Here is a 25904-nt window from a genome sequence, read left to right on the forward strand (position 1 = left end):
AATTTGGTGTCTGGCCAAAACGGGCATTAGAAAACAAGCTGAAAAGAAGAAAAACAAAGTGGAAAATGTTGAGAAATGGCCTATAATGAAAACCATTATATGATTGACTAAGGCAAATGACTTAAGGACGGACATGAAGGGAAACCATTTATTGTGTTTTATCATTTAATTAGACATAGCTGCGCTAACCTTAGAATAGTTTCTTGATTGGTCGACTAAATAGTGGTAACGTAGGCGTTATTTGATGCATTTAAGTAATACATGTGTGACTCTTTAACAAAATAATATGTAGAACCAAGTATAATGGGTTGGAGCCTCTGGTTGAGTGAGTCAGTAGATGCCAGAAGATGATTGGTTGCACTGATGTCAATGTAAAGCCTTTATTTTGCCATGATTAAGAGGTTGCTGTAACTTGTTTTATGTGGCCATTTTAAGTGCCTTGAATTACACCAAAACTCATTGTTTGAATGTCACCTTGCGTTGATATAATCCGGCTAATTGCTCACCTTGTGCCTTAGTATGTAGGTTCACCTGCACTGCAATATATTTACCGTGTGAAGTATCACTGATATTCATATCCGCACCAGAGTTATCAGTAAGTCGAGTGATGTGTTTTTCTTTTTTATTGCAATGCACAAATGAGGATGTCTTGTCAGTAAACAACCCAAGAGTATAGTTGATGTAATGGGACTCTTTCGAGTCCCAGAGGAGGGACTGTAGAAGAATTTAGGTCCATATTTGAACTGTGATGAACTATCAAGTGTCCTGATCCGAACTGTATGTCCTCTGGTTGAACTAGCAGGTGTTCAACCCAAAAAGGGCTCTATTAGTCATTTAGTCTGTCAGGGGCTTTCCAAGGCCTTTTAGGTGCTTTCCCGCAGGCCGCGTGCAGGGGCCTCAGGCCAGCTGCACGTGTGACTGAGGCCACGTGCGGGGGGGGGGGCCTCAGGCCAGCTGCACCTGTGGCTGAAGGTCTTTTAAAAAAATCAGTTGTAAATCCTTCATGTTTTAATGGGAGCGTTTGTCACATTGAAATAATGGCCTAACACCTGCTTAGGGTTCACTAGAGGACGCTTCCAATAGAAAACCATGTCTTAGGAATGAAATAAATAAAAAAGTTGAAGGAGGAGCGATGCCCGCGGGTCTCCAATAAATAGATGAGCGCGGTTGTCACTTATTCAGTCTCTCTAGAGGACTCAGTTTGTCTAAGCTTTGTGTCGAAGGCTTAAATAAACTTAAAAACTCTGTGCATTTTATCTTGCTTAAGGCTGAATTATTCTAAAGTGTTGTGTCATTTTCTAGCATATCACTTGCAATTAGTTTGTGTTATCTAAAAGACGACATCCTGAGAAGACTAAAGACGAGCCGCGACACAAGGTTGGTGGAAATCAGCCAAAAAATCTGGGAGGAGTAGGCAAACAGATGAACCCAAAATTTGACCTTAACCTTTGACAAATAAACCCTTGAAGCGTAATTCTGGAGTCAACTGACATACACACATTATGTTTGGTGGAAATTAGCCCCAACACCTTGGAGGAGTAGTGGAACAGATGATGGGAGTTGAGTGATATTAGCAACAGTTTCAATGTGCGACAAAGATGTTTATTGTACTTATTTGACATCAGTTGTAACTGTCATAGGACAGATTGTCATTGGGCTGGAGTTTATCCCCTCATACAAACTAGGGGCGAAATACGGAAATATCCGCTCAGTAAATTTGTCTTTGAATGTGTGAATTATTGTCAGATCTTCAGCGTCGATGAACACTATCTTTCCTTTGTCATAGTCCAGCTGTATAGTGATCTTCTCAGGCTTTTTCTTCACCATTAGTTTGATGCGAAGAGACATCTGAGCTGAGTATGTGTTCCCATTACACAGACCAATTACCCAGAACCCCTCACAAGGGTCGAGAAAGACATTCTTCTTCCTTTTAATGGACTCTCTGGCCACTCCAATGTGCCATTCTTTGCTCTGGCCGACCTCGACTGTCCAGCTGTGCTTCCCTGAAGTGAAGCCATTTGCTCCCAGTACACACATGCGGCTGGTGCAGCGTTCAGGGTTGTCGGGTAGGATCAGCTTACTGCTGTACTGCACACTTGTCAGCTCTTCAGAGAATTTCAAGTTGGACTGGGCCGTGTTTGGATCAAAAGTAATGGGAACTGAGAGTACAAAATTCAGTTGTTTGAAATTGTTTATACGTTATTATGAACTTCAACTATTCGTCTTATATCACCTACCATACTGAGCAATGCGAACCATCTTCTTCCAAACTTCATACTTGAGTGATCCCAAATGCTTCGCAGAGTCTATCAAAATATCTCTGATGCACTCTGGCTCATGAATGTTGCATTTGGTCCTGCAGTGTGGTGAAATAATTACAGCATTCAAACTGGTGACAGCGTACAGCAAAATGCTTCACAGGTCATTGACAGTTCAGATAAAACATATCATAGGATGCTTACCACAAAAAATAAGGAAATGTGGAAAGAAAAGGAACTGAATGATGACAGTTGATTAGCAATGACGTGATATTTTTATCTTCATTAGAGCTTGTGATGTCAAGATAATGATAAAAGGGAAGATGAAGGGTAAAATGTAAAAAAAAAAAAAAAAATCACTAAAATTTTAACTTCATCTGTACACAAACTGGTTTTAACGTGTAAATGTCTGCCATCCTCAGGTGGACAAAAGGTGCTGAAAGATTTTACAGAGTTGAGGCAAGACCTGGACAACAGCCATATGTTCCAAAACCTAACTTAAAAAACACCAGTCACCTCTCTTTCCATCCACCTTACAGTTGATGTTGTTCTGTGTTTCTCCTTTTATTGTGCCTAAGATTTATTTGCATAATAAACACAAGAACACGCCATAACAACAGAATGGGATCTGACCTGGGACATGATTATTGAACGAAGGCTGAATTTTACCCGACTTGGGACATATGTATTTTCAAATCTTGGCAAGTCCCAAATAAACTAACCTGGGTATGTTTCCATGGTACCAGTGTCAAAATCTAAGTAATTTAGAAACAAACGACTGATTATAGGGTGTCTCAAAAAATGTAGCAAAAGTTCTGTAAAATACAGTAAGGTTCAGAATAATAGTAGTGCTATGTGACTAAAAGATTAATCCAGGTTTTGAGTATATTTCTTATTGTTACAATGGAAAACAAGGTACCAGTAGATTCTCACAAATCCAACAAGACCAAGCATTCATGATATGCACACTCTTAAGCTATGAAATTGGGCTATTAGTAAAAAAAGTAGAAAAGGGGGTGTTCACAATAATAGTAGTGTGTCATTCAGTCAGTGAGTTTGTCAATTTGTGGAACAAACAGGTGTGAATCAGGTGTCCCCTATTTAAGGATGAAGCCAGCACCTGTTGAACATGCTTTCTCTTTGAAAGCCTGAGGAAAATGGGACATTCAAGACATTGTCAGAAGACAGCGTAGTTTGATTAAAAAGTTGATTGGAGAGGGGAAAACTTGCACGCAGGTGCAAAAAAATTATAGGCTGTTCATCTACAATGATCTCCAATGCTTTAAAATGGACAAAAAAAAAAACAGACATGTGGAAGAAAACGGAAAACAACCATTAAAATGGATAGAAGAATAACCATAATGGCAAAGGCTCACCCATTGATCAGCTCCAGGATGATCAAATACAGTCTGGAGTTACCTGTAAGTGCTGTGACAGAAGACGCCTGTGTGAAGCTAATTTATTTGCAAGAATACCTCGCAAAGTCCCTCTTAAATAAAAGATGTGCAGAAGAGGTTACAGTTTGCCAAAGAATACATCAACTGGCCTAAAGAGAAATGGAGGAATATTTTGTGGACTGATGAGAGTAAAATTGTTCTTTTTGGGTCCAAGGGCCGCAGACAATTTGTGAGATGACCCCCAAACTCTGAATTCAAGCCAAAGGTTCACAGTGAGACAGTGAGGCATGGTTGTGCAAGCAATCATGATATGGGCAGTTTCTCATACTATGGTGTTGGGCCTATATATCGCATACCAGGTATCATGGATCAGTTTGGATATGTCAAAATATGTCCCATGTAACAATAAGAAATATACTCAACCTGGATTAATCTTTTTAGTCACATAGCACTACTATGAACACTACTGTATGAATACTAGGAAATGGTTTTGCTGGGAAATAATGGTGTTTTCCTCATTTCAGGAACTCTAAAGCTGGTTCTACAAGACAAAGTCCAGGAAAAATGCCTCAGTGGACCCTAATTCAGAGAACAAAAACCATCGAGTTCTGTGCAATGTATCCTAAGGCAGACTTGCATCTCTTTCCATACAAAATTCCAGTCTTAGAGCGAACTAAGTTCCCAGCAAATGGCCAGGGACTTGAATTCCTAGGTGGCTTCAGGAAAACTGGAGACGGATGATTGTGTTTCTTAGGAAACTTCAGACGAGGTTACAGTGATCATGTGGTGTAAAAGAAAAGCGTTAAAATGTCCATCCATTTTCTTCCGCTTATCGGGCAGTCGGGTCGCGGGGCAGCAGCTCAAGCAAAGCCGCCCAGACCTCCCGATCCACACACACCTCCTCCGGGGGAACCCCAGGCGTTACGAAGCCAGCGAGAGATGTAGTCCCTCCAGCGTGTCCTGGGTCTTCCCTGGGGCCTCCTCCCAGTAGGACGTGCCCGGAACACCTCTCCAGCGAGGCGTCCAGGGGGCATCCGGAAAAGATGCCCGAGCCACCTCAACTGACTCCTTTCGACGTGGAGGAGCAGCGGCTCGACTCCGAGCTCCTCCCGAGTGACCAAGCTCCTTACCCTATCTCTAAGGGAGCGCCCAGCCACTCTGCGGAGGAAACTCATCTCGGCCGCTTGTACTCACGATCTCGTTCTTTCGGTCATGAGCCAAATCTCATGACCATAGGTGAGGATCGGAACGTAGATCGATCAGTAAATCGAGAGCTTCGCCCCCCTACTCAGCTCTCTCTCTTCACCACGACGGTCCGATACAGCGACCGCATCACTGCAGATGCTGCACCGATCCGTCTATCGATCTCACGCTCCATCCGTCCCTCACTCGTGAACAAGACCCCGAGATACTTAAACTCCTCCACTTGAGGCAAGGACACTCCACCGACCTGAAGAGGGCAAAGCACCTATCTCTGGTCGAGAACCATGGCCTCGGATTTGGAGGTGCTGATCTTCATCCCGGACGCTTCACACTCGGCTGCAAACCGCCCCAGTGCACGCTGAAGGTCCTGATTTGACGAAGCCAACAGAACCAATCGTCCGTAAACAGCAAGAGACGAGATTCTGTGGTTCCCAAACCAGACCCCCTCTACACCCTGGCTGCGCCTAGAAATTCTGTCCATAAAAATAATGACCAGAACCGGTGACAAAGGGCAGCCCTGGCGGAGGCCAACGTGCACTGGAAACAGGTTTGACTTACTACCGGCAATGTGAACCAAGCGCGTGCTGCGGTCGTACAGGGACCGGATAGCCCTTAGCAAAGGACCCCGGACCCCGTACTCCCGGAGCACTCCCCACAGGGTGCCCCGAGGGACACGGTCGAACGCCTTCTCCAGATCCACAAAACACATGTGGACTGGTTGGGCGAATTCCCATGAACCCTCGCGCACCCGATGGAGCGAGTAGAGCTGGTCCAGTGTGCCGCGACCAGGACGAAAACCACACTGCTCCTCCTGAATCCGAGGTTCGACCATCGGGCGAATTCTCCTCTCCAGTCTCTAGAATAGACCTTACCGGGGAGGCTGAGGAGTGTGATCCCCCTATAGTTGGAACACACCCTCCGGTCCCCCTTCTTAAACAGAGGGACCACCACCCCGGTCTGCCAGTCCAGAGGCACTGTCCCCAATCGCCACGCGATGTTGCCGAGGTGTGTCAGCCAAGACAGCCCCACAACATCCAGAGACTTAAGGTACTCGGGACGGATTTCATCCACACCAGGGGCCTTGCCACCGAGGAGCTTTCTAACCACCTCGGTGACTTCGGCCTGGGTAATGGATGAGTCCGCCTCTGAGTCCCCAGTCTCTGCTTCCTTTTCGGAAGATGTGATGATGGGATTGAGGAGATCCTCGAAGTACTCCTTCCACCGCCCGACAACATCCCCAGTCAGGGTCAACAGCTCCCCACCCGCAGAGTAAACAGTGCTGGTGGAGAGCTGCTTCCGCCCCCTGAGGTGTCGGACGGTTTGCCAGAATCTCTTCAAGGCCGACCAATAGTCCTCCTCCATAGCCTCCCCGAACTCCTCCCAGACCCGAGTTTTTGCCTCTGCGACTGCACGGGCTGCGACACGCTTGGCCTGCTGGTACCTGTCAGCTGTCAGGTACCGGCAGGCCGTGACAGTTAAAATGTCAAAAAAAAAGACGACTAAAAACTGCATGGGGGAGAAAAATTACATGCTTCGGCCACATGGTCATGTTGAAGTCTGATAATATTGATTGGTTTTGGGTACATTTTTGAGACACCCTATAGACATTGTCAGACTTGCTGTTAATGAAAATTCCTTCTTGAGTACTGTGAAAAAAACACTGGTATGCATTTTGAGGATAGATTCTAAGTCCAGATTCTAATTCTTTGTCCAGGACAGGTCAGATCTGGGAGTATGCACTGGTCCACGTGTCATCACTTCACTACACTATGGAAGCTTGTTGGGTTCTGGATGGTCCAGTGAGACATCGGCATCAATTTGTCCAGCTAACACTTAGCCTGGGCTCCTGTGTCATAGATCACACTGACAAAGTGAGGAACCTTGGGGTAATTTTTGATCCTACATTGTCTTTTGTCCTCCACATTAGAGATATTATGAGGACTGCTTTCTTCCACCTGCGAAATATAGTGAAGATTTGTCCCATCCTGTCTATGGCTGATGCTGAGACCCCGATTCATGCGTTTGTCTCTTCTAGATTGGACTACTGCAATGTTCTATTTTCTGGTTTACCATAGTCCAGCATTCGGGGTAAATGGGGAGGTGATGGTCTAGTGGTTAAAACACTGGGAAAAGCGTTATATAAATGCAGTACATTGTGGAATGAGCTCCCTGCATCAATAAAGCAGTCAAATTCTGTAGAGACATAACTTAAGACGCACTTATTTTCCCTTTCGTATGTCTAGCATACTGGCATAGTATGTCACTATGCTTTTTACCCTTTTAAAGTCATTTATTAGTAAAGACAGTGGGCTGTGGCCTCAACTTTATCTAATGTCTGGGTCTTTTAGTGAAGCTTATGGCTAGTGGCCGGCGATCACCTTAGTAGTTCTTCTGTTTTTCTTGTTGCTTAATGCTGACAAATTGTACTTTATTTGTTGTGTTTCTGATGCCTGATTCTGTTTTGTTTTGTTTTTTTTCCCTCTGAGGTGCGGCTCCATCCAGAGATGAGTGGTGTCTTCTGCAAGCCTCCTGTCCTGTGCACTTGCATGGACGCCCAAAATTTCCTGCATATTCGTTTTGTAAATTATGTCATTAGCATGGCCCAAGCAGTGGGTCACCCCTTTGAGTCTGGTCTGCTTGAGGTTTCTTCCTCAAATCATCAGAGGGAGTTTTTCCTTATCACTGTCGCCTGTGTGCTTGCTCTAGGGGTTGGTAAGGTTAGACCTTACTTGTGGGAAGCACCTTGAGGCAATTTTGTTATTTGGTGCTATATAAATGAAAATAAATTGAATTAAATTGAATGGCAACCACCCAGGCAGAAAAGCACTCTATGTCCACCTGCCTATTGCAGCCATGTGAAAAGTAGGTGTTTCCTTGGCCTTTCTTCAGCTGCAGAATCAGGCATCAGAAAGACAACAAATACAGTATAAATTGTCAGTGCTATAGTACTTACCAGTAGTACTGATTTAAATAGTTTGAATACGTACCTCTTCGATATGTGCTTGTAGTCCTTTATTGTAAGAATGCAGAAGGGAAAAAAGACATCAGTAACATGCCAGATTTGAGGACATTATCATGGTCTGAGTAATGTGGAAGTGTACCTGTAAAAAAGGTAAATCCTCTGATCGAAGTGCAGTCTTGGTGTCACTGATGATGGAAGATAGCTTTCTGATCTGATCCTCAATATCTTCCAGCTTCTTACACATCACCTTGTTCTTAACATCCTCTTCCTGTCTGAGCATCTTCAGTCTGGTCTTTTCCTCCTCCCAAAGAAAGTTGTGTAACTTCTTAAACTCTTCTTTTATTACTTCCTCGTTTTCGTCTGCTTGTGTCTAAGATAAAGTGAGTTGACTCTGGTTATTAAATGTAAGCAGACAGTGATTTCACTTCAGTAGATTCTAAATGAGACAGAATTTTCTTTAATTTTGGATACAATATTACAGTGCACCGGGAAAGTATTCACAGCGCTTCACTTTTTCCACATTTTGTTATGTTACAGCTTTATTCCAAAATGGATGAAATTAATTTTTTACCTCAAAATTCATTTTGCAAATGCATAAAAAAACACAACTAATAAATCACATGTACATTAATATTCACAGTCTTTGCCATGAAGCTCAAAATTGAACTCAGGTGCATCCTGTTTCCACTGATCATACTTGAGAGGTTTCTGCAGCTTAATTGGAGTCCATCTGGGGTAAATTCAGTTGATTGGACAGGATTTGCAAAGGCACACGCCTGTCTACATACATGGTCCCACAGTTGACAGTGCATGTCGGAGCACAAACCAAGCAAGAAGTCAGGAATTGTCTGTTGACTTCCGAGACAGAATTGTCTCAAGACACAAATCTGGGGAAGGGTACAGAAACATTTCTGCTGCTTTAAAGGTCCCAGTGAGCCCAGTGGCCTCCATCATCCATAAATGGAAGACGTTCAGAAGGACGCTTGCTAGAGCTGGCCGCCCATCTAAAGTGAGCAATCGGGGAAGAAGGGCCTCAGTCAGGAAGGTGACCAAGAACCCGATGGTCACTCTGTCAGAGCTCCAGCATTCCTCTGTACAGAGAGGAGAAACTTCCAGAAGGACAACCTCAGACTGGGTCGACGGTTCATATTTCAGCAGGCCAAAGACCCTAAACACACATCCAAGATGTCAGATGAGTGGCTTCAGATCAACTCTGTGAATGTCCTTGAGTGGCCCAGCCAGAGCCCAAACCTAAATCCAGTTGAACACAGGGGTGAAAGTAAGCCGGAACACAGCCAGTACACCCCTCAAGAGGTGGCGCCAGCGCAGTTCCACCGGCGCGGCTTTGCCGAGGCCCGAGGCGCCAGCGCGGAGTTATCTGACCATGGGTCCGAAGAAGGCACTGACGGCGGAGGAGGGAGACGATATCAAGAAGTCCCTGGACTTTTTGTCTGAGGAAATCTCTGTGGTTAAAATGCAGCAGAAATCCATTATGGAGCTGGTGGAAGAAGTGAAGGCTCTCCGGATCCAGAATGCCGAGAAAGACCGGCGTCTGGTGTACCTGGAGAACCGTGTTGCGGAGTTGGAACAGTACACAAGGATGAACGACGTTATTATTACAGGAATTCATATTAAACCTTGATCCTATGCACGGGCGGTGTCAGAAGACAGCGGAGGGGAGGCCAACGAGCAGGAGGCCAGCTCAGTGGAACAACAGGTGGCTGACTTCCTGCAATCTAAAGGTATTCAAATGGACTGTAATAACATTGAAGCGTGCCACCCCCTGCCCAGGAGAGAGGATGGAGACAAGCGAGCAGTTATAATGAGGTTTGTCAACAGAAAACATAAAATGGCATTGTTAAAACAGGGACGGAAACTTAAAGGAACAAACGTATTCATCAATGAACATCTGACCAAAAGAAATGCAGACATCGCCAGGAAAGCTCGTTTCTTAAAAAAGCAGGGAAAATTCAACAGACATGGACATCCAACTGCAAAACATTTATCAAATTGAATGGAACACCAGAACAAGCGAAGGTTATGGTAATCAGGAACATCGAGGATCTGGACAAATACGACCAATAAGGTATGAGGACACAAACACATCACAACACCATGACACAGACCAGAGGAACCTATTCATCTACTACATCATCTACATCTGGAGACAAGAAGGATATACTCAAAGGATTGCTGATCATGGAAAAGTAGAACTGAGAACATTTAAATACACAGACCACAATGTACTGGACTTGGAGCACGATATAGACCCGGACAATAATTTCTTCTCAAATATCAATGACAGTTGTTGCTATATACAGATGAACAGTTTAATCGGATCATTAAAACGGATAACAAATTATCAATAATCCATTTCAACAGCAGAAGTCTATATGCAAACTTTAACAACATTAAAGAATATTTAAGTCAGTTTAAAAAAATATTTAACATAATTGCTATATCAGAAACATGGATCAATGAAGATAAAGGAATGGATTTTGAACTGGATGGATATGAATTTAATTGTGTAAACAGAAAGAATAAGAGTGGAGGAGGAGTGGCTGTGTATGTGGATAAGAACATGGATTATAAACTAGTAGACAATATGACAACTGTGATTGATAACTTATTAGAATGTATAACTATTGAAATATGTGAAGAAAAAAGCAAAAATGTATTAGTCAGCTGTATATATAGAGCACCAGGATCTAGTATTGAAACATTCACTGACTGTATGGGAAAAATGTTCTCAAAAACTAATCAAAAAACTGTTCATTTGTGGTGACTTATTGATCTGCTCAATCCAAATAAGCATAAATAACAGATGAATTTATCAGTATAATGTACAGTATGAGTTTATATCCAAAAATCACCAGGCCAAGCAGAATTACATCCCATAGTGCCACCTTAATTGATAATATATTCAGCAATGATATTGAGAATAACACTGTGAGTGGATTATTAACAATGACATTAGTGATCATCTACCAGTTTTCATCGTTTATAATAGAAACCATCGGCGGAATCAGCCAGAGGAGAAAATAAAATACAGGCGAGTGCGGACAGAGGAAAACATGAACACACTAAAGAAGGATTTACAGGAGCAAAACTGGGAAAAGGTATACAGTGAAAGTGATGTTGATAGTGCATATGAAACTTTTTTTTACAAATATTTACATCATTATATGATAAAAAATTGTCCAATTAAACAAGACTACAGAAAACAAAAAATCCAAGCTCGACCATGGATGACGAAAGGGTTACGAAATGCGTGTAATAAGAAAAATACACTGTATAGAGAATTCATAAAACTAAAGAGGCAGAAAATAGATATAAGAAATACAAAAATAGATGAACTAATATTATACGGGTATGTAGGAAGGAATATTATAGTAACATATAATAACAAAAACAATATTAAAGGAATATGGGATATATTAAATAGCATTATCAAAAATGGTAATAAAAAACAGAGTTACCCTCAGTATTTCATTGATAATGTCAAGAAGGAAAATAAGGATGAGGTAGTCAACGGTTTTAATAATTTTTTTGTAAATATTGGACCAAGCTTGGCAGAAAAAATTCCCGATTCCCAACCTGAGGATTGGGATAATAATCTCATAGAAAGAAATCCCTGTTCAATGTTCCTCACAGCAGTGGATGGAAAAGAAATTATAGACATTGTGAATAATTGTAAATATAAAACATCTACCGATTTAAATGAAATTGATATGGTGGTGGTAAAACAGGTCATTGAATGGATTGTAGAACCATTAACATACATCTGTAACTTATCATTTCAAACCGGTAAATTTCCCAATCAAATGAAAATAGCTAAGGTTGTGACGCTGTATAAGACTGGGGATAGACACCACTTCACAAATTATAGACCTGTTTCTTTGCTTCCACAATTTTCCAAATTATTAGAAAAGTTATTCAATAATAGATTAGACAAATTCATAAATAAACATAAATTACTTACTGATAGTCAATATGGATTCAGAGCACATAGTTCAACATCACTTGCATTAATAGAATCAGTTGAGGAGATTACAAACGCCATAGACCACAAATTACATTCAGTTGGAATATTTATAGACCTTAAAAAGGCTTTTGATACAATCAATCATGACATATTAATCAATAAACGTGAACAGTATGGGATTAGGGGGTTGGTGTTGCACTGGGTGAGAAGCTACTTAACTAACAGAAAACAGTTTGTGAAGTTGGGGGATTATACATCATCATGCTTGGACAATGCTTGTGGCGTCCCACAGGGGTCAGTATTGGGTCCAAAACTTTCTAATTTATATAAATGATATTGTCAATGTTTCCAAAATATTAAAATTAGTATTATTTGCAGATGACACAAGCATTTTTTGTTCAAGGGGGGATTTGCAGGAGTTACTGAGGAGGATCAGTATAGAAATGGGAAAATTTAAAATATGGTTTGACAGAAACAAATTATCATTAAACTTAAGTAAAACAAAATACATGTTATTTGGCTATTGTAATACAGACATACAGGTTCAGTTACAAGTCGAGGGGGTAGATATTGAAAGGGTACATGAAAATAAGTTTCTGGGGGTGATAATAGATGATAGGATAAACTGGAAGATTCATATAAAACATATACAAAGTAAACTGTCAAGAAGCATTTCAGTTCTAAACATATATATATATGTGTATGTGTATATATATGTATATATATATATATATATATATTGATATCGGTTTAGGTGTGTAGGAATCTATGTGTATATGTGGCAAATGGTATTACTGGTTGTGGGGAAGAAGGGGTAGGGATAAATAAGCTGATGCTTCACCCTACCCCTTTTCGGACATGTTGGGTACACAGTAGGAACTTTTTTGTTGTTGTCTTTACTGATCTATCTTGTAATTGTTGTTGTATCAAATGTTCGAAATAAACAGTTTTCATTCATTCAAAAGCAAAACATATTCTGGACCACAACTCACTCCGCATTCTTTACTGCTCACTGGTTTTACCATATTTACAGTACTGTGCAGAGGTATGGGGTAATACTTATAAAGGTACAACACAATCACTATCAGTAATGCAGAAAAGAGCTATAAGAATTATTCATAATACTGGCTATAGAGATCATACAAATCCACTATTTTTACAATCCAAATTCTTAAAATTCACAGACTTGGTTCATTTTCAAACAGTACAAATTGTGTATAAAGCAATAAACAATTTACTTCCAGCAAATATTAAAATATGTTTTTTTTAACAGATCAGGGGATACAGTCTGAGGGGAAATTTAATTTAAAGCATCAGTGGGCACGAACAACATTAAAAGGTTTCTGTATTTCTGTCTGTGGGGTGAGGATGTGGACAGATTGGGAGTGGGGCTCAAGCAATGTCCAAGCATGAACCAGTTCAAACAGCGGTACAAAAATGTTTTTTTCTAGGTATAGGGAGGAGGAAGGGTAATGAGGGTTAGGGTGTTTTTGTTTTTTGCTTCGGCTTGTAAATATATAGTATTTTGTATGTAAGTAGGTATGTGTAGGTGTATATTTATGTTTGTGTATATGTATATGTGTATATATGTGTGTGTGTATATATATATATATATATATATATATATATATATATATATATATATATATAATATTGATATCGGTTTAGGTGTGTAGGGATCTATGTGTATATGTGGCAAAGGGTATTACTGGTTGTGGGGAAGAAGGGGTAGGGATAAATAAGCTGATGCTTCACCCTACCCCTTTTCAGACATGTTGGGTACACAGTAGGAACTTTTTTGTTGTTGTCTTTACTGATCTATCTTGTAATTGTTGTTGTATCAAATGTTCGAAATAAACAGTTTTCATTCATTCATTCATTCATTCAAGAGCAACTTTTCACCCGTGTTTATAATCAGAGGAAAGAAAGAGGAACTTACAGCAACAACAGTCAAAAAAAGGTAGGCTGCTTTGTGTCTGTCTCCAGTTACTTTTGCATTTTTAAAGAGCTGTAAGTTTGATTCAGGACACCAAACGAAGATGCATTTCAGAGAGCACGAACACTGCGTTATTCTGCCTTCTGAATTAGCACATGCACACAAACGCGTCCTGTGCAGAATACATCAGGAGGAGGAAGGGAAAAAAAAAAAAAGCTTTGTGAAGCTACTGTAGCGGGATGAAAGTCCCAGGTCCCAATTGAAAAGACGTTCCCACTAGCTTGGCTAACGGGGAGTTTCCTTTTGGCTGACCTGGTAGAGGAACGGTCTTTTGTGCTAGCCGTGTGGGTTCGATCCCCACCGTCGTCCCGGCCACGAAGGTCCTGCTGCTTCACTACTATGTCTGATTTTGCTCAGCAGACTCAGCCGGACACCTGATGGAATCGCCGCTAGTGTATGAGCCCTTTCAATTTTCAAGCAAATTTCTCCCAGTGGTGGTTCTTGACCAATTTGGGGGGCACAGCTTGTCAGAGGGGCACATTCAACTCAGGGCAACAAATACAAAGATTTGAAATCTTATTTAATTTATTTTTATTTTCATAAAACTAGTAATTAGCCATTGTAACCTAAATGAATGGTTCAAAATATATTTGAGACACGTGTGTGTGTGTATATATATACGAGGTCTATTAGAAAAGTATCCGACCTTTTTTTTTTTTTTTTCCAAAAACCATATGGATTTGAATCACGTGTGATTACATCACACATGCTTGAACCCTCGTGGGCATGCGAGAATTTTTTCACGCCTGTCGGTTACGTAATTTGCCTGTGGGCAGTCTTTGAGTGAGGAGTCGCCCACCCTCGATTTTTTTTTTTTTTTTTTTCTCTTCATTGTTTAGGAATGGCTCAGACTGCTGCTTTGTTTGATCAAAATTTTTTCAAAGCTGTAAGGCACAACTGAGTGGACACCATTCGATAAATTAAGCTGGTTTTCGGTAAAAATTTTAACGGCTGATGAGAGATTTTGGTCTGTAACTGTCGCTTTAAGGACGGCCCACGGCGCCTGACAGCGATCTGCGCTTCGAGGCGGCAGTGTCTCGCCGTTTCAAGTTGAAAACTTCCACATTTCAGGCTCTGTTGACCCAGGAAGTCGTCAGAGAACAGAGAACTTTCAGAAGAAGTCGGCATGAGGAGTTTATTCGGACATTCCATTGTTAACGGACATTTTGTAATGAAAGAACGTGCGGGCAGAGTCGCATGTCAGGCTGGACCTGAACGCGGGGGGTCGCGACAGGAAAAACACCTCCGTTGGAAACCTTAACGGGCAAGTTGGAAGATGCCCAAGCTGTTAAACAATTTCTCAGTTACTTACTTGTTGAAAGCCATCAAAAGCCGCCTGAATTTTACAAATGGTTTTCAACACGGAGGTGTTTTTCCTGTCGCGGCGCACACAGATTCGTCGAGTTGTCACGGAAACGACTCGGCTAATTTGCGTGCACGTCTTTCATTTAAAAATGTCCTTAAACAGTGGAATGTCCGCATAAAGTCCTCATGCCGGCCTCTTCTGAATCTTCTCTGTTCTCTCACGACGTTGTGCGTGAATTAAGCCTTAAATTAGGATGTTTTCAGGTCTTGCTTGCCTATACTGGTGGTTGGCTCTCACTGCGGTATTGTATCACTTCCTGTTCTGGAGCACAGCGGTGTTTTGATGTATCTCTTAGCTGTTTAATCTGCGCAATTAGATTGATATAGTTACCTAGATAACGATTTGTTTCACAGTGTAATCTTCACATGCCTTAACTAAAGCACTCCCTCTGCTGAATCACCTCTAAATTATTTACACATTATTCACTTTGTGTTTTTAGGAATCCGCTAGCTTAGCGCAGCTACTAGCTCTTAGCCGGTTTAGCATGGCGGCTTCTCCTGTCTCTCCCGCACTTTTCTGCTCTGGGTGTGAAATGTTTAGTTATTCCTCGGACTCCTTTAGCAGTAATGGTATTTGTAATAAGTGTAGCTTATTCGTAGCTTTGGAGGCCAGGCTGGGCGAATTGGAGACTCGGCTCCGCACCGTGGAAAATTCTACAGCTAGCCAGGCCCCTGTAGTCGGTGCGGACCAAGGTAGCTTAGCCGCCGTTAGTTTCCCTCTGGCAGATCCCGAGCAGCCGGGAAAGCAGGCCGACTGGGTGACTGTGAGGAGGAAGCGTAGCCCTAAACAGAAGCCCCATGTACACCGCCAACCCGTTCACATTTCTAACCGTTTTTCCCCACTCGGCGACAAACCCGCCGAGGATCAAACTCTGGTTATTGGCGACTCTGTTTTGAGAAATGTGAAGTTAGCGACACCAGCAACCATAGTCAATTGTCTTCCGGGGGCCAGAGCAGGCGACATTGAAGGAAATTTGAAACTGCTGGCTAAGGCTAAGCGTAAATTTGGTAAGATTGTAATTCACGTCGGCAGTAATGACACCCGGTTACGCCAATCGGAGGTCACTAAAATTAACATTGAATCGGTGTGTAACTTTGCAAAAACAATGTCGGACTCTGTAGTTTTCTCTGGGCCCCTCCCCAATCGGACCGGGAGTGACATGTTTAGCCGCATGTTCTCCTTTAATTGCTGGCTGTCTTAGTGGTGTCCAAAAAATGAGGTGGGCTTCATAGATAATTGGCAAAGCTTCTGGGGAAAACCTAGTCTTGTTAGGAGAGACGGCATCCATCCCACTTTGGATGGAGCAGCTCTCATTTCTAGAAATCTGGCCAATTTTCTTAAATCCTCCAAACCATGACTATCCAGGGTTGGGACCAGGAATCAGAGTTGTAGTCTTACACACCTCTCTGCAGCTTCTCTCCCCCTGCCATCCCCTCATTACCCCATCCCCGTAGAGACGGTGCCTGCTCCCAGACCACCAATAACCAGCAAAAATATATTTAAGCATAAAAATTCAAAAAGAAAAAATAATATAGCACCTTCAATTGCACCACAGACTAAAACAGTTAAATGTGGTCTATTAAACATTAGGTCTCTCTCTTCTAAGTCCCTGTTAGTAAATGATATAATAATTGATCAACATTGATTTATTCTGCCTTACAGAAACCTGGTTACAGCAGGATGAATATGTTAGTTTAAATGAGTCAACACCCCCAAGTCACACTAACTGCCAGAACGCTCGTAGCACGGGCCGAGGCGGAGGATTAGCAGCAATCTTCCATTCCAGCTTATTAATTAATCAAAAACCCAGACAGAGCTTTAATTCATTTGAAAGCTTGACTCTTAGTCTTGTCCATCCAAATTGGAAGTCCCAAAAAACAGTTTTATTTGTTGTTATCTATCGTCCTCCTGGTTGTTACTGTGAGTTTCTCTGTGAATTTTCAGAACTTTTGTCTGACTTGGTGCTTAGCTCAGATAAGATAATTATAGTGGGCGATTTTAACATCCACACAGATGCTGAGAATGACAGCCTCAACACTGCATTTAATCTATTATTAGACTCAATTGGCTTTGCTCAAAATGTAAATGAGTCCACCCACCACTTTAATCATATCTTAGATCTTGTTCTGACTTATGGTATGGAAATTGAAGACTTAACAGTATTCCCTGAAAACTCCCTTCTGTCTGATCATTTCTTAATAACATTTACATTTACTCTGATGGACTACCCAGCAGTGGGGAATAAGTTTCATTACACTAGAAGTCTTTCAGAAAGCGCTGTAACTAGGTTTAAGGATATGATTCCTTCTTTGTTCTCTAATGCCATATACCAACACAGTGCAGAGTAGCTACCTAAACTCTGTAAGTGAGATAGAGTAATCTTGTCATAGTTTTACATCCTCATTGAAGACAACTTTGGATGCTGGAGCTCCTCTGAAAAAGAGAGCTTTAAATCAGAAGTGCTGACTCCGTGGTATAACTCAAAACTCGCAGCTTACAGCAGATAACCGTAAGTTGGAGAGGACGTGGCGTCTCACTAATTAGAAGATCTTCACTTAGCCTGGAAAAAGAGTCTGTTGCTCTATAAAAAAGCCCCCTCCGTAAAGCTAGGACATTACTACTCATCACTAATTGAAGAAAATAAGAACAACCCCAGGTTTCTTTTCAGCACTGTAGCCAGGCTGACAAAGAGTCAGAGCTCTATTGAGCCGAGTATTCCTTTAACTTTAACTAGTAATGACTTCATGACTTTCTTTGCTATAAAATTTTAACTATTAGAGAAAAAATTACTCCTAACCATCCCAAGACGTATCGTTATCTTGGCTGCTTTCAGTGATGCCGCGTAGTTGGTTAGACTCTTTCTCTCAGATTGTTCTGTCTGAGTTATTTTCATTAGTTACTTCATCCAAACCATCAACATGTCTATTAGACCCATTCCTACCAGGCTGCTCAAGGAAGCCCTACCATATTTCATGCGTCGATCTTAAATATGATCAATCTATCTTTATTAGTTGGCTATGTACCACAGGCTTTTAAGGTGGCAGTAATTAAACCATTACTTAAAAAGCCATCACTTGACCCAGCTATCTTAGCTAATTATAGGCCAATCTCCAACCTTCCTTTTCTCTCAAAAATTCTTGAAAGGGTAGTTGTAAAACAGCTAACTGATCATCTGCAGAGGAATGGTCTATTTGAAGAGTTTCAGTCAGGTTTTTAGAATTCATCATAGTACAGAAACAGCATTAGTGAAGGTTACAAATGATCTCTTATGGCCTCAGACAGTGGACTCATCTCTGTGCTTGTTCTGTTAGACCTCAGTGCTGCTTTTGATACTGTTGACCATAAAATTTTATTACAGAGATTAGAGCATGCCATAGGTATTAAAGGCACTGCGCTGCAGTGGTTTGAATCATATTTATCTAATAGATTACAATTTGTTCATGTAAATGGGGAATCTTCTTCACAGACTAAGGTTAATTATGGAGTTCCACAAGGTTCTGTGCTAGGACCAATTTTATTCACTTTATACATGCTTCCCTTAGGCAGTATTATTAGACGGCATTGCTTAAATTTTCATTGTTATGCGATGATACCCAGCTTTATCTATCCATGAAGCCAGAGGACACACACCAATTAGCTAAACTGCAGGATTGTCTTACAGACATAAAGACATGGATGACCTCTAATTTCCTGCTTTTAAACTCGGATAAAACTGAAGTTATTGTACTTGGCCCCCACAAATCTTAGATACATGGTGTCTAACCAGATCCTTACTGTGGATGGCATTACCCTGACCTCTAGTAATACTGTGAGAAATCTTGGAGTCATTTTTGATCAGGATATGTCATTCAAAGCGCATATTAAACAAATATGTAGGACTGCTTTTTTGCATTTGCGCAATATCTCTAAAATTAGAAGGTCTTGTCTCAGAGTGATGCTGAAAAACTAATTCATGCATTTATTTCCTCTAGGCTGGACTATTGTAATTCATTATTATCAGGTTGTCCCTAAAAGTTCCCTGAAAAGCCTTCAGGTTAATTCAAAATGCTGCAGCTAGAGTACTAACGGGGACTAGAAGGAGAGAGCATATCTCACCCATATTGGCCTCTCTTCATTGGCTTCCTGTTAATTCTAGAATAGAATTTAAAATTCTTCTTCTTACTTATAAGGTTTTGAATAATCAGGTCCCATCTTATCTTAGGGACCTCATAGTACCATATCACCCCAATAGAGCGCTTCGCTCTCAGACTGCAGGCTTACTTGTAGTTCCTAGGGTTTGTAAGAGTAGAATGGGAGGCAGAGCCTTCAGCTTTCAGGCTCCTGTCCTGTGGAACCAGCTCCCAATTCGGATCAGGGAGACAGACACCCTCTCTACTTTTAAGATTAGGCTTAAACTTTCCTTTTTGCTAAAGCTTATAGTTAGGGCTGGATCAGGTGACCCTGAACCATCCCTTAGTTATGCTGCTATAGACTTAGACTGCTGGGGGGTTCCCATGATGCACTGAGTGTTTCTTTCTCTTTTGCTCTGTATGCACCACTCTGCATTTAATCATTAGTGATTGATCTCTGCTCCCCTCCACAGCATGTCTTTTTCCTGGTTCTCTCCCTCAGCCCCAACCAGTCCCAGCAGAAGACTGCCCCTCCCTGAGCCTGGTTCTGCTGGAGGTTTCTTCCTGTTAAAAGGGAGTTTTTCCTTCCCACTGTCGCCAAGTGCTTGCTCACAGGGGGTCGTTTTGACCATTGGGGTTTTTACGTAATTATTGTATGGCCTTGCCTTACAATATAAAGCGCCTTGGGGCAACTGTTTGTTGTGATTTGGCGCTATATAAATAAAATTGATTGATTGAAACAGGCCGACGACTGCGCCTGGAAGCGCTGCACGACGTCCCGCTCTGTGGGAAGTCCTTACACCGACAGAAACATCCCATAATCTCTCATCAGCCGTTAAACTTTTCACCGAAAACCAGCTTAATTTTTCGAATAGTATCCACTCGGATATTCCTCACAGATCCAGAAAAAATTTTGATAAAGCAACCGCGCCGTCTGGAGCAGCGTGTGAAACAAAGGAATTCAGCCGAGAGGGCGGGACCACATCTCACTCAAGGCCTGCCCACAGGGAAATGACGTCACCGACACGCGTGAAAAAACTCACGCATGCGCACGAGGGTTCAAGCATGATTGGTGGAATCGCACGTCATTCAAATCCATATAGTTAAAAAAAAAATAAATAAAAGGGTCGGTTTATTATCTAATAGACCTCGTGTGTGTGTGTGTGTGTATATATATATATATATATATATATATATATATATATATATATAATGTGTGTGTGTGTGTGTAATAAACATTTTACAGACTGTACTGACTTGATAAAATAATCAGCAGATGAATTGATAATGAAAATAACTGTTAGGTGCAGCCTTGGTTCAGTTTCTCAGTTCAGAATTATATAAATACATTGACTGCTCTACTTATTACAGTAACTGTATTCTGCAATTTTGATTTCTGACAAACTGATCAACAAAGGAGTCAAGACTCAATACCTTTGCCCCCCAAGACTCGATGCTCTCCTTAATCTCTTAACATTCATGTTTTAACTTAGAAAAACTCTGTTCACAAGAAGCAGTATTCACTGGGACCACAACTGCTACTTTACTGTCTGTAGAGCTCAAAAAACACTTCTTTATATGTCTAAATGAACTGTACTAGCTCTGCTATATTGGAGGGTCTCTGCATCCCAGTCTGTATTTTCCTGTCTTTATTTCTGAGAATTTTTTTCCAAAATGAATGTAAATTTGACGAATACATGAAAATAATCAACAGTGTGCTGGCCGTGATGTATTGAAGTAGATTTTAGTGCGCTGAACAAATGTTATCATTTGTAGTAGGCTACAGTAGCCTACAATGTCTTCAATATCTTAACCCTATCTAGTCCAGGGCGGGTAAAAGTGCCCGTGCCAACTTTCACGTCGTATAATTTCTTAACAACTTATGCTAGGACTACAAAACTTGTGACTTTTCCTAAAATGTAGTTGGCTACAATTTGGTACCAAAAGATTAAGCCTATCATCTTTGCAGTTTCCATGGCAATGGTTATCAATGTACTTTCCATATTTTCTACTTAACATATACTTATTCCATTATATTAACATAACTTTGTATAAGGTTATCCTATAATGACCATTTTAGTAAATAAAAAAAGAATGTGATGTTTTACGATGTCATAATTAATGATAATAACACCAATATATTTGTAGTGATTACGTGTTAGTACATCATGCCCGTCATAATTAATAATAACACCAATATATTTGTAGTGATTACGTGTTAGCACATCATGCCCTGCAAAATTGGTAGGAATATATTATGTCGTTAAGGACTTACAGTTTACTGTCATGTTATGAGAAATTGAAGCTACTTTGCCACATCTATGATGTCATTTTATGTCATCATTTTGCTATTTTTTGTAGTTGCCATTTGCAGCAGAAATCATTGTGAACATTTTAAATGCGCTAAGCGGTATAATCAGTAAAACTGAGATGTATAACCTAAATTTGGAGGAAAATACATTGACATTTTAGGCAATACAATCAGATTATGATGTCATAATGACATCTTACAGTATAATGATACCAAAATGAGGCTAATGATTAAGTTTCATGTGTAGATCATCTCCTGCAAATTTGGTGGCCATATGCTATACCGTTCACCAGTTATGAGGGGAGAGCGGTAAGGGACAACCCCCCCCCCCCAGCTCTAGATAAGGTTAAGATCTCAAAATGGCGGTGCACCAACGCTCCTCATCCAACCTGGTGGAGCTTGAGAGGTGCTGCAAAGAGGAATGGACAAAACTACCCAAAGACAAGTGCACCAAGCTTGTGGCATCATATTCAAGAAGACGTGAGGCTGTAATTGCTGCCAAAGGTGCATCAACAAAGTGTTGAGTAAAGGGTGTGAATACTTACGTACACGTAATTTCTTAGTTTTTTTTTTTTTTTTTTTTTTTGAAAAATTTGCAAATATTTCTAAACTCTTCATGTTGTCCTTATGAGGTGTTGTGAATAGAATTTTGAGGGAAATGAATTTCATCCATTTGGGAATAAGGCTGTAACATAACAAAATGTGGAAAAAGTGAAGCCCTGTAAATACTTTATGGATGCACTGTGAATATCTCAAGTACAACAAATACAAAATATCATGAGGACTTTCACCTTTATGTGCTCTTTAGTTTCATTCCATTGCTCCTTTGTCTTGTTCAGCGTTTGCAAAGTTTTCTGCAAGGACTCGAGCTTTGCTGAAATTTCTCTCTGGAAAAAGTCATAGTAGAATTATTGACCAAAACTCTGTCAATCACAAGTTTCAAACTACCAGCCCAAGTCCAGTGTTAGTTTTAATGGTCAATACATTTTACACACTTTCATGGATCAAAAGAAAGTTCTTAACGTCTTTTAACTTCAGCAATTTAACCTACATTTCAATTTATTTTATTTATATAGTGCCAAATCACAACAAAACTGCCTCAAGGCGCTTCACATGAGTAAGGTCTAATCTTACCAACCCCACTGAGCAAGCCCACAGGTGACAGTGGTAAGGAAAAACTCCCTCTGCAATTTTCCCGGAATAGTGCAGCAGATAAAAGAATATTTACAGAGGAATCCTTCAAATAGTGATGCAAGCACCAAATTCGGCACGAATACTCTTTAGACATTACTCATTTGAAAAAATGGACTGGTCACCTGAATTTTCAAAAGGGTACCAGGTAGAGGTCATTTGAAGAATTACACAGGGGTCAAACTTTAAAAAATCCTCCACTCATATTGAAAACTATACCACATTATTTGTCTGAACAGAAATATTCCAAAAAGGTGTAGTTTGCACTATCTATGACTGAATGTTCTGGAGTTATGTGGTAAAAACGGCCAATTTCAGTTTGACAGGGGTCAAAGGTAAAGTTGCTTCAATTTTGGTAAAAAGTGGTGGAAATTATTCATTAATAGGATTTTTAAAAGGAATAGTGTGCTCCATGTGTCATGCTTAGTTATCATGTTACAGGGTAATCCAATGGATCTCGACATTGTTTGACCATTACTTTGGAGACCAAGCATTCAACACAGTCCAAACTATTCCATTTAATAATCCTATTAGTTCATTGAATAATTTACACCAGCTTTTCCTTCTAATGGGTCCTAAAGGGTTTGATGGTGCACATTTCATAATATGTGCATTCCAGCTATGACATGCTGTTCAGCTGTGCTGTGCTGTGCTGCGCCGAGCCTCTGAGATGCATTGACTCGCTGTGGGGCAGCGGCACGGCGCATCTGCTCATGGTGTTACAGCTATGATGATCATAATATTTTGCATACATTATGCAACCCATGGGAGGGAATGACAATGTATCTGTAGTATAAGGTTTATTAGGGATATTACACTCCATTTAGATGTCCGCACTACTCTGTGGCTCTGAGACGCATTGACTCACAGTGACACAGTGCTTTTGGTTTGAATGCGCAATGTTCATGTTTAGTTCACAAGATGAATGCGTGCCACAGACATTGCACATATTTCCTTTGCGCACCCTGAACGGGATCCTGTGGAGGTGCATGTACAGCTCATCCATGGCACAGTTGGGATATGCTGGCAGGATTTGACATGCCTCACCACGGCGAATGTCTCTTGAGCGCAAGATGCTGTTATGACGCTGTGAGAATATTTAGAACCCAGTCAGACTGCAATCAGACTGCACTTTGACCGCTGTTCGAGCTTTTTCCACCTCAAATGTTTGGAATATGTGCCAACATTCGGTCCGGCCACAGAAATTTGCTCAACTGTTTGGAGTGCACACAGGATGCTGTCGGAGGTTTTCGATTGTGCTTCGACTTTGCTTGAATGGAGGTCAAATTTTCATTTGGACAGTAGTCAGGCTCATTCGGCCTCTAGTGTGACGGGGGTATAAGGCATTAGGTGTTACCTCTTAGTCAGGTCACGTTTTCCACATAAATACACAAATTCTTGATTGTTCCTGCTCAGAGACTGCAAACCAGGGACGCATCCAGATGAAAAGAGGGTGTTGTGGAGGGGACGTCCTCCACAACACCCCTTGGTTAAAGGTCCACTTTTGAAGCCATTTTTCAAGCTACTACCACTTATGATAATAATAATAATAATAATTTTAACTAAAATGTTTAAATCGGTATTAATCTGGGCCTACATTTGACTGTCGTGCTGAACTAAGTTTAATTGATGAGCCATATAAAAATGTTTACTTAATTTTACTTTTCTGCATAACTAAAGTAGGGTGTGAAGCAAAATCTTTTTTAATGTAATGTCTAAGCTTGCCATTACTGGGTCTGTTTGGGGTTCTAGCTTTAAAATCAGGTCAGTTAGAATGAGGGCAGCCAAAAATGATTACAGCTCTTGTGGTTAGTATTATCAAACAAACATGTAGGTTGTGATCTCAATTTTGGTTAAATGAAAAGAAAAGGTGAAACTGTGCAAAAGAAAATACAAACACAACACAAATTAAGCAGAACAACTAAATTAAGGGGTGTCGGGATGAAAAATAGTAATCAAAAAACTCCAGAATGCTTCCCTGGACATTAAATCATAACATTTTCTGCTGACAAAGGTCCACTTTCACCAAAAAAGAACCCTTCCGTTTCACATCCTGGCTGCAGACCAGAGATTTTAATTACGGTATTATTGAATGAAGTAAAAGCTGTCCCCTTAAAATGTGTTTATCTTGAGAATATTTAAATAATGTATAGGTGAAAGTCTTTCGATAATATGATGCTACATTAGAAAAGAGCAGCAATGGTTAGTGAGTGAAATATAATCTTGTTCAGCAGGAGTAGTTTGCTGGTTTCTTAGCTGTCTCCACCTTGGTTTCATCAAATACATTGTTTGCTGCATTATTTTGTCAGTTAGTGTTTTTAATGTACTGTACCTTTTTTTGAAGGTAGGCCTCCTCCACTGGACTGCAATCATGAATTTTATGCTGTTTTGATGTCTGACAGATGAGGCAGATGAGCTCTTCATCCTTGTGACAGAAAAACTTCAGTTTTTCGTTGTGTAGAACACAGAAGCCTTCAGTCTTGCTCTTTGCTTGCACTCGATAGGCATCAGCAGCCTTTTTCAAAGCCAGATCAATTGGAGGCCTCGCAGAGATGGACACTGTGTGACACATGGGACATTCGCGGTTCCCAACCGAATCCCACAGCTTTAGCAAACACATTTTGCAAGCGTTATGCCCACATTTTAGGAGAACAGGAATGGTAAAAACCTGACAGCATAAAGGACAAAGCAAATCTTTGTTTGAGAAAGAAGGTTCTCTCTCCATCGGATCGAAGCGTTTCTGCGAACTGGTAAATTCCCTTCCTGTTCAGCAGGTGTAGAGCGTAAATCTATTCATGCCACACAAGTAAATGTTGATTTGCTTGTAGAACTGGTTTGCACATACAGTAAATATCACATGTTCAAACTCGTCACTCCTTCTTGGGTCATGTACTACAAAACTGTGATGTATTTTCAATTTTTTGAAAAACAAACAAAAAACAACAAAAAGGTAGATTATATAAAAGACAAACAGCATTAGACTAAAACTTATAAAATGTCAGCTGTAACTTAGATATATTTCCCAAGATTTTTATTTGCTGACAAAATGATTTTACACGGCGCATCCAGAAAGTATTCACGGCGCTGCACTTTCCCATTTTTATGTTACAGCCTTATTCCTTTCCT

General features: G+C 40.8%; 1 protein-coding gene across 1 annotated transcript; it reads right to left on the reverse strand.

The window, feature by feature from the left end:
• Window positions 1–1584: 1584 nt before the first annotated feature.
• LOC117515699 (zinc-binding protein A33-like) lies at window positions 1585–25515 on the reverse strand. Its single transcript, XM_034176389.1, has 6 exons — window positions 25111–25515; window positions 22379–22474; window positions 7960–8190; window positions 7846–7868; window positions 2238–2356; window positions 1585–2159 (listed from the first exon to the last, which is right to left on the reverse strand). The coding sequence occupies exons 1-6, from the start codon at window positions 25501–25503 to the stop codon at window positions 1612–1614; spliced, it is 1410 nt and encodes a 469-aa protein (XP_034032280.1). The 5' UTR covers window positions 25504–25515; the 3' UTR covers window positions 1585–1611.
• Between the last annotated feature and the right edge of the window lie 389 nt (window positions 25516–25904).

Source organism: Thalassophryne amazonica, chromosome 8 (genome assembly GCF_902500255.1).
Source record: "Thalassophryne amazonica chromosome 8, fThaAma1.1, whole genome shotgun sequence".
NCBI lineage: Eukaryota > Metazoa > Chordata > Actinopteri > Batrachoidiformes > Batrachoididae > Thalassophryne > Thalassophryne amazonica.

Coding starts and splice junctions, on each gene's coding strand:
- LOC117515699 (XM_034176389.1), bottom strand. CDS start 25,503: ATGGAGAGAGAACCTTCTTTCTCAAACAAAGATTTGCTTTGTCCTTTA. Junction 22,475..25,110: donor AGGCCTACCTTCAAAAAAAG/GTACAGTACATT, acceptor GACTTTTTCCAG/AGAGAAATTTCAGCAAAGCT. Junction 8,191..22,378: donor AAACTAAAGAGCACATAAAG/GTGAAAGTCCTC, acceptor ACTTTATCTTAG/ACACAAGCAGACGAAAACGA.